At 45.2% G+C, this 9,928-nt stretch overlaps 1 protein-coding gene across 1 annotated transcript in view; it reads right to left on the bottom strand.

Annotated features, from left to right (window-relative positions):
• Nucleotides 1-9,928, bottom strand: part of TOGARAM2 (TOG array regulator of axonemal microtubules 2) — a 40,536-nt gene that overhangs the window by 16,528 nt on the left and 14,080 nt on the right. Inside the window, 5 exon segments of the mRNA XM_025216435.1 lie at nt 658-816; nt 2,476-2,711; nt 6,008-6,113; nt 7,623-7,764; nt 9,528-9,701. Coding sequence (XP_025072220.1) covers nt 658-816; nt 2,476-2,711; nt 6,008-6,113; nt 7,623-7,764; nt 9,528-9,701 — 817 coding nt within the window.

The raw sequence follows: 9,928 nt of genomic DNA, 5'->3' as shown, positions 1-9,928 counted from the left end.
TGTGTGTGTGTGTGTGTGTGTGTGTGTGTGTGTGTGTGTGGACCAGCCCCAAGGTTTATGATTACAGTGTTTCAATCCGCCTAAAAAACTAGAATTTTAAGGATCCCGAGTTGGACATTTGTAGCCAACAAAATTACTGTATAGGAATTTTTTCATCACTGAAATGGAATATGTTCAGCCACAGACCAGAACAATAGTTTAGGACAGAACATGACAAATACCATAACCAATTGAAACTACAGGAAGGAAGAACACATTGATTCAGTGCTATTGGAATGTGACCAGAACCATCTTATTCTTCCCATAAAAGCACCGGGATCTTTCAGTGGCCAGGGCTTCAGCTTTACCCAACATTCAACAAGAGTCAAGGAAGTCGCGTGCACATGTTGGCATCAAAGAAAATTGTTTGCTAGGAGCACGCAGCTAATCGTAATTGATTAGAATAATGAATGCTTCATACAGTATAAGTATTTAAATGTCTCTCCTTTGCTAGAAAACCCAGAAGAAACTGAGCATTCTTTAGCCAACATTACACTCCGAGAAGTATTCTTTAAGCTTATCTTACATTGCACTGCACTAGATATAGTTTGTCATTTGCCAGCCACTCAGAAGAAAACGTTTCTGCTCCTAGGAGATGGAAGGGACATCAGTTCTTACCGAGTGTCTTGATTGCTGTCTTGGGCAAGCTTCACCAGTGTCCGGACCAGCAACTCTGTACTGTCTCGGGTGCCCGACAGAAGTTTTTCCGCTCCAATCTGTTCCACAATGGTTAGTAAGTGCTCGGCAGTACACCTTCGAATGAGGGGGTTACGATGACTGGAAGCAAGACATCAAACCATCAGATCACAGGAATGTAGGGCTGCAGAGGACTTCACAAGGTCATCTAGTCCAGCCCCTGGCTCAAGGCAGGGTCATCCCTAACTGAACTACCCTAGCTAGTGTCTGACTAGCCTGCTTTTGAAAACGTCCAAGGATGGAGATTCTACAGTGACCCTAGATAGACTATTACAATGCCTGACCTCCCTCATGGTCAGAAAGTTCCTCTTGATCTCCAACATAAATTTCCCCTAATGCAGTTAGAAGCCATTTGTCCTAGTCCTGTCCTCTACAGCCACAGAGGAAAGGCTATCTCCATCCTCTTTATAATCATTCTTCAAGTATTTGAAGACTGTTAACAAACACCCGCCTAAATCTTCTCTTCTCCAGACTAAATAACCTTAATTTTTTTAGCCTTTCCTCACAAGTATTGCCTTCCAAGCCCCTAATCATTTTCATTGATCTGAACTGGACTTTTTCTGAACTGTCCATATCTTTCTTGAAGTGTGGGGCCCAAAATTCTCTCTCTTGAGCCAAAAGACAATTCCTGTAGTGATAGGCCCCTATTCCTGTCTGTGGATTAGGCCACTCCTGGGTAATATTATCCATTAATGCACAAAGCCAATATATTACAGAGGATAAGAGGAGAATTCAGTCCCTACAAGCCACATTGATATGCAGGGTCTTTGATTAAATTACTAACCCTGGGAAGGAGGGAAGGGAGAGGGAATTTATGCCAGTTGGCAATTTTGGTAATACAAACACTGAGCACTAGTACTGTACCCAGATTTAGCCCATTGATTTGTTTCCTATCTAGCTACCAAATGAACGTTCAGAGAGCCAACACAACAAGGGACAGTGCTGTGGTACATTCAACTGTGCAGCAAGTGTATTTTTCCTGGAGGTACCTAAGACCATTTGGCAACAGTCAGGTATTTTAAAGTTTTAGCAGCTGCAGAATGGGGCATATACCGCAGCCTCCATGGTCTCTAAACTGTCATTTATTTGCATAGATACCAACCATTTGAAAGCACCAGGCATCAGTTGTGTCAATGTAGTGGATCACTCACTGGACTCCCCAGAAATATAATTCCCCAGGATGATGTGCATCTCAGGACCCACATAATCTCTCTCCTCGTAATGAAACTGATATTTTGGCAATGCTCAACTGTGCATTTTTAAGTTTTAAAGGTAATGATGGAGCTGTCCTACTCTCAGAAGCTAAACTTGTGTGGTAGGACCCTGCAGTTTCTCCTGTAAATACTCTAACTGCCCAGACTGCCCTCTCTGTTGCTTTTATCATCGAAATTCTGATTATGCATAGTTTCTCCCGGTGTCCCTGGGGTTAGGATTCTAAGCAAGTTAAGCAGGAATTGCTGTGGTTGCATTCCCCGGAGACCAGAGAAAATATAAAATAGTCCTTTCCAATAATCTATCACATCCCCACTGCCATACTATTTGAACAACATTGACGGACTCTGATAAAACAGAGGTCTTCCTGGTGTAGTGTACTATCAACACTGCTAAGTGTAAATGGGATGTCGGTGATGAAATTCCAAAGAGCTGTAGAAGAACCCAGCCCAAGGGATTCCCCACCACTCTTTCTGATGGAGGCAAGCAATTAGTGGCAACATAGATTGGACTGGGAGAGTCACCTACTTTACTCCATTAGCCATAAGGGCAGCCATTGCTCTTGCGGGGGTCACATTCCCCACCATGAGGCCAAGAGATTGATCAGCCACTTTCTGAATGAACTCGCTGGAATCCCCCGTCTTCTGGAGCAGGACCCGAGCTGTCTCCTCCACCTCCTGGTCCATGTGCTTCTTCATGGTCCTAAAGAGCTCACCAAGGGTGCTGATAGCAAAGCGAGACACCTTTGAGCGGAGATTACTAATCTGTAGGAGGCAAAGTCATGAACAGGACACAAGAGTCATTTTAGGGAAAAAGGGATTGATTTTGACATATCCAGAGGGCCCCGGGAAAGGCAGACCCACATGCCATTTCAAAGGGAAATATATAATCTACTGTTCCGAGTCAACACTAGGAAGCACAGATCTACCCCTGACTCTGACACCAACTCTGTGGCCTTTGGCAAATCACTCAATGCAACAGGATTGTTGTGGGGTAAAGAACACTCAACCAAGTTCAGGCAGTACTGAGCCCTTGACTTCTCTAATTTAGCTTTTGATCTCCCTTTCAAAGTGAGTGTCTTAACCACTGCTGTACTGGAGATAAGGGAGATGGGTAACACTGATTCCTTCAGGAAGTCCAAAAAATAACATCTTTTTTTTCTTGTTTTAAGAAAAATTGAAATAACCCATTTTGTATGTGTCCCCATTCCCCCCTTTTCTTTAGCCAAAACCAAGTTACTGAATTTGTATAAGTTTGCAAAATAAGTTTGACTGAACCCAAACTGCATCTTCTTAAGAATAAATGATTCACCAAAACATTTTGTCCGCCTCTGGTTGTGAGGATTAGTTAAGATACATAAAGACCATTGGAAAATAATGGTACGCATGGGCCTGATCCTCCATGATGCTGAGCTCTCCTAATGCCCATTGAATCACTGGGAGTTCAGCATGGGTTGGAGCTGGGAGGGAACTAAGGACTTGGAATGGCTTTGACCCCCAAACCATGCATCTACCACCAACTGACTTAACCATTTGCAGCATAGATTTTTTCACCTTATTATCCCCCTGTCCTTGAAATGTAGAAGTTAACCTCCAGTCATGAAGTTTAGCGCACTCAACACTACTTTGGATTGGGCTCTGTTGACAAAACATGGTCCCAAAGACTAGAACAGACAAGCAACTGGAAGCCAAAAGATTGTTTTTGAAAGATAAGTCAGCATTGTCCTTTAGCAGAAGATGATCCAGTGTCCATCTTAATTCCTTATTTTATTTTTTTTAAGTATAATACAAAGGACTAGAGAATGTAACACCTGGACCATAAAAGCAACATCTGGAACAGGAGTAAAACAAAAGAAACCCATGTCTTGGCAGTTGATCTTCTGGAAGAGAGACAGAGGCACCTTCCTAAATGTAAAATCAATGGAAGAATGAGAGAGGCCCCTCAGCTGTAAAGTACAATGTGAACACCTCTACTCTCCCAATCCTGAATATCAAAGTTGGAAGAGGTGGTCTGAATCCTGAAGGTCTGAAACTAGATAACTAAAGGCTCTGTAGGCCTTAACATCACCAGAGTCACTCAAATCCTGCCACAGCCCCCCAGCCCTGCTCATGCCACTCACTTCCCCCCCTACACCTGCTGGTGCCCCTCGCCCCCCCATCCACAGCCCCCTATCCCCCCAACTGCCAGGGCTATAGGGCCAGGGACCCAGGTCTGTAGCACTCTGCCCCTGGCAGGAGGTAGCGGCTGCTGCAGCCTGGACCCATGCCCCCCAGATGTGTGTGTGGGGTGGGGGCAAACATGGCTGTCCGCTGTGGGCTTGGGCTCCCAACCTGCTGCCCTCCCCTGGGGCCTCTGCAGCCTGGCGAGTGCAACCCAGCTCTGCAGGGAACAGTGGGGTCGTGCGGGCATCTCCTTGCCATTGTGAGCTCTGCGCTGCCCTGGTGATGTGTCCCCTGCCTGTGCAGCAGCAGTGAAGGGCACAACCCCGTGCAGCTGCCCCCGCTGCTGCCATGTGGGCAGGGGACACGTTGCCAGGGTAGTGCAGAGCTCGCAGCTTTAAGGCTGCCCCTGCCCTGCACACAGATCTGGGGGGCACAGGTCCCTCCTGCCTCCCTGAGAGTGTGCACAGTGACAGGGAGCCAGCCCCACTGTCCCCACCCCGGACAAGCCGCCCATGGCCCCATTCCACTCTCTATAAGGGCCCTGCAGCCACGCATTGCAGCCCTGGACCCAAGATCCAGACACCCCCAGCTGGGCAGCAGCCTCAGCCCCAGCCCTACCCAATTCCTCCCTCCCTATGGGGGCATCAATCCCCACCCCCACTATCTACGGGAGCTGCCCTCCAGGCTGCCAGGCAGCCCTGGGCATATACATGCACATGGTTCCCCCTGCCTGCCTGCCCTCCTCCTGCTCCCTCCCAGCCCCCTGGAACTCTGCCAAACTGCAGACAGCTTCTTGCAAAAGTGCAAAATACGTGGGTTTCTCTGTTAAAATGAAAAATCCGTGTTTTCCTCAAGTAAAGGGGGAAAATCCATGTTTTTCTCCATTTTTCCATGGCAAATGGAAAACCTGGATCCCTGGAGGACCCACGAGAAATAGGTACCTGTCTTCCATGTCAGCAGCTCAGAGAGAGACAGAGAGAGAGAGACAGAGAGACTCTCTCTCACAAGGCTGCACATAGGCCTGGGAGCCAAAGGCTCCCATCATCCTGACTGACAACAAGCCAGACTGGGATCTGGTAAATCACCTTCAAGAGGCCTCAGTCTCCATGTCTGTAAAATGCAAAATGATAATCCCTAAATCAGCTGTTGTCAACCTGCTTAGACTTGGGGCCCACCTCAGAAAAGGCCAGCTCTTAGTTTTCACTCATTTTTTGACTGTGAAAAATAAGAGAACAATTCTTCTGTTGCAAAAAAAACTCAGAAAGACCGCAACAGGTCAAAATGCTTTTGACACTATGGATTCCTATTTGAAATCTCTGCGTTTATCTTGTGAAACAGGGCTGCACACCTAACAGCGCTAACATTGCACAGCACCCTGCAATAGCTGTAAAAGGATCCCAAGGCACCCCAGGGTGCCACCACACCCTGGTTGAGAATCATTGCCCTAACTCAGAGATGATACATGCATGGCACCCACTCATGCCACAGAAAGATGCACACAAGAGGCAAGGATTTATTGGACTATTCAAGTTTATATTTACAGTAGCAACAAGTTAGAAAACTGAGACCTGAGGGAGAACATCATGCATTCGAAAGCTTATCTAATTTTATCCCAACTACATAGCTGATCCAATAAAAGATATCACCCTAAGAAATCCTTGCCTCTCTCAATTTCTAGACCATGACAGCTACAACATCATTTTTACACTACATCTAGGCATAGATTCACTACATATAGAGACAGCTATCATATGTATAAGTCTAGCTTTCAGAAACAGACATATAGAGACAGAACTAAAATAGAGAGATAAAAGTGGAGATAAGGATAAACATGCATATCTACTCTTTATGCTGCATGAGGAGGTACAAGGGATAAACATGAAGCACCCATATCTTACTTCTCTGGTAACTGCCAACGAAACATCATGAATTCTACTAAGGAGGACTTCTGAATGGCAGGTAGCCAGACGGCGGATGCCAGAGAGTCCTTTCTCTTTCAGCTGCCTGAAAAAGATAGACAAAGAAGAAAATATCATTGGTCCAGCGTTGCATTTTGCTAAGCACAGTGCTAAATGCAACCTGGAATTCAGTCTGGAAAATGAAACATACTCCAAAGCTCAACAATTGAGGCCGGAGAAGCAAATGCACTACATTTTCCAGAAAACTGCCTATTAACAAAATGTTCACTTAAAAAAAAATGACTTTCTAACCCTTAATAGCTACTCCATGCAATTCCCCAGGGACGTGGCCTGGAGGAAGGTGTATGATTGATTCACTCGTTCCACATGATAGACTCCAGCCTTGAGAAATCTACAGATTTTCCATCTCCATTTGGACTCAGGAGACATAATTTGCCTCTCTCTCTCATAACCCCTATTGATGTTGCTAATCTGTTTCCTGACCTCCCTCACTGAGCTAACAGTGCCACCTCTTGATAAGCAACAAGAAACACAGTCTTCGGAAACAATAGCAGACCTCAACAGCAGACCTGGGCTAGTCCTGCTCATACTTACAATAGTGGAGAGGAAACCAGAGGAACAGAGGAGGAAGGGGAAGATATTTAAGTAAAACCATACACCTGTGTTTATACAGCAAAGTACACTATGGTCCAGAATAACTGTACTGGAAGTGAATGGAATCACTTTGGATATACTCTGATGAAACTTGGATCATAATTAGGCCCAGTCTCCTCCAGAGCTCATAGAAATTCTCCACCCCCTGCTCTGTGTCTACCTAAATAGCAGGAAGTGGGGGGAAAGTGATTCAGGAGATCCTGGCTCCCTAATAAAAGTACTCTCCTCATCCCATGCTCCCAAACCATCATGTAGAAAGGCTGCAAGAAGAACAGTTCCACGCTGTTTCCCCTCTTGCATTGAAACTCAAGAAGTCCCTTCACCCCAAGCAATGCAAGTGATGGCTTGGGCCCTGCGCACAGACCTGTAATTTAGAGAGATATGGGAGGCTGCAGTTTTCCAAATGACCACCGCCCTCCAACCACAAAAGAAGGGAAGGAAACCCACTGCTTTTACCCACACTTGCAGCAGTGAGACCAGAAGGGAAGGTAACAATGGACAAAACTCTACCTCCCCCAGCATCTTGAAGCCTTTCACATGCTAGGGCCAAAACCTGCTTCTATCTTTGTGACCACTAAAGAAGTGTTCACCTCCTTTGACTGGGAATCATGAGAGGGAAGTGATGTCTGGGGAACACTGGTTTCTAGATGGAGAACCTTTTGATTGCTCCATGATTTTACCTCTTCTCTGGAACTACCATTTGAGGCTACACAAAGATCCAAAAGAGGATAGCACCAAACAAGGTAAGCCAACCTGCTCTGCACCAACACAGCAGTACAGCTAGGAGTAGGAGACCCAGTTTGGATAATGGCTGGGGAGGTTTTTACTGCCTCATATCGAATGAAGAGGAAATGTATTGTGGAGGCTCTGAACACAGCTTTGGAGGAGACAGCTGCTGAGGGGCATACAAGGAGGAGGGAAGGGCAGAGATTTTCCTCACCAGTCATTGCTACTGAGCCACTTGAGTGCATCCATCATCCCCTGCTCTGGGAGAGAGAAGGGTCTCATTTCGGACATATCCCCACTTTCAGACTCCTCCTCCCACTCTGAAGAACCCAGAATATTTGCTGGCAGAGAGTTAGCTGTAAGTACAAAATCAAACACGCTGACATAAATATGGCGGTGCTGGTCCCCATTCTATAGCAAAGGTTTCAGCCAAGGTTCCTGAAGGAGTCTGATTTTAACTCTGCCCCCTCTAATGGTTAACTCCGGTTGCTGTTTGTCTGTGTCAGATGTCAGCAATCTCATTTTCATGAGTTTCAGAAGTTTCACATCACAAATGTTAACGCAACATGAACTCAAGAAAAGAGAAAAAAACATCCTCAACTCTTGTAAACTGGGGCAGCTTCACTGGCTCCAGTGGAGGATCTGGCTCAGTTTTCCCAGCATTCAAACTCTTACCACTTAAGTGGAAAGTCTGCCAATTCACACAGGAACTCATTTTACCTTGGCACTGGGAATGTAGAAATTTGTGTTTTTCATAGTTTTATGAGTCTTGTAAACATTTTTGTTCTGGAGAGCTGTACATTCAGTGCATGTCAAGAGTGCTGGGATAGAATATATTCATCATCAAATAGGTTTGTTTATAAGCTGTGCAAAAGCTAAGCTTTCTTTTGCAGATAATTTAAAATGTATAACCCTTATGGTAGTGAAGGTAAGAAGATGAAGTAATGGCAAATGCAAACATACTAGACAACAAATTTGTCAGGGAACCCATGTGCCATCAGGAGTGTTAGAGGTAAAAAAATCCACATCTAAAGATCTAGATGTAAGAAATGTTTGTCTTCTAAACTGTAAATAAAGCTCTGTGAGTTCTAGATAGGCTGATTATACTCATCACATAAAACTTCAATGAATAGTGGACATATAATTATATTGTGTCCACATGGCATGGAAGAAATATAATACCAAAATTTAAGGATGAGATTTTCAAAGGTGGTCAATCTGATCATTTTTGTAAATCTCATCCTAAATAGAAAAGGAAAAGAATCTCTGATGGGATATGGATACAGACCCAGCCAAACCCTTCTTATCTTGCAATAGTTTATGAAATTCCATCATAAGCTCTTCAAACAAAACAGATGCTTTCAGAACAAGAGGGACCAGAGTCACTAGCTATTTCCCTTTGTCCTTTGTGAATTTACTGCAGAGGACAAACATTTTGACTATCCCCATGAAGCTTTCCACATCTGTCATTGTATTTAAGCTATAGGCTGTGAGTATAGCCTGTGTCCAGTTCGTGTGTCCCAGATCTGATCCCAAAGGCTGGATGTCTATATCTATCTCTGGCTGTGATAGCATTATTGTATAATGCCATACCTGCAAACAACTTATTTCTGCTGTTCTATACAGGAAGACAATAAGGATAATCGTTGAAAAGTCATGCAACAACACCGGGACCTTCTGGGGAGAGGAGGAGGTAACTTAGCCTGATCACATATGTAAATAAGGAAATCCAGATTGGCTGCATTGGAGCTCGTGTAACTTTACAGGATATGCACACATAAAAGCTTTTCTGAACGTGCAAATAACATCCTAAAAGGGAGATGAAGTTGCAACAACAGCAGCAAAAAAAATGAGACATTCAAAATGAATGAAGCACCCAAACCTGGAGTTCTACTCACTCCTTATTCAGGCAGACTTTCCCTGAGCTATACGAAGGCTCATTTCAGTGTCACTCAGTCTGGAACAACTTCTCTATGCTTACTATGAATTTATACCAGTGCAAATGAGAGCAGAATTTGAACCAGGGATCACTGGCATCCATGGACCAAGGCACCCTGGACTTGTGCTCGGAGCTGCATCTGGTCTATCCCCTGTTCCCCACAGACAAAGCAAATCTCACCTGAAGAGTGGCGCAGGAAGCTGCTCTCGTGATTGATGATGGGGATGCTTGGCAAAGACGGCCTGTTGACTCTTTTCTTTAAGGCAACACCAAAGCTGGCTCTGCATGGGTTGCTCATGCTGGGTGAAATGGAGATGAGCCCATTGGTATTAAGTGGGCCAAAGCCTGTGGAAACTGAAAGAGCGGAAGGGGAGTAGTCATTTTTTCCAGTGATGGACTGGATAGCTCAAAGCATAGACGTTGAATATGCAGGGGCCTGAAGGCCCTGGTCCCCCTCGGGAAGAGGGTCGTCACCTGAAATGCGTAAAAATGTCCATGTCTATCATCTTAGTGCCCCCCCGCAAAAATAAGAGTCGGTGCCTGTGGCTAAGGGGTTGATACTGGGCAAAGGGGGGGGGGGG

Source organism: Alligator sinensis, unplaced genomic scaffold (genome assembly GCF_000455745.1).
Source record: "Alligator sinensis unplaced genomic scaffold, ASM45574v1 scaffold138_1, whole genome shotgun sequence".
Classification (NCBI taxonomy): domain Eukaryota; kingdom Metazoa; phylum Chordata; order Crocodylia; family Alligatoridae; genus Alligator; species Alligator sinensis.
Note: the sequence above shows the minus strand (reverse complement) of the source record. Positions and strands in the feature narration are given on the sequence as shown.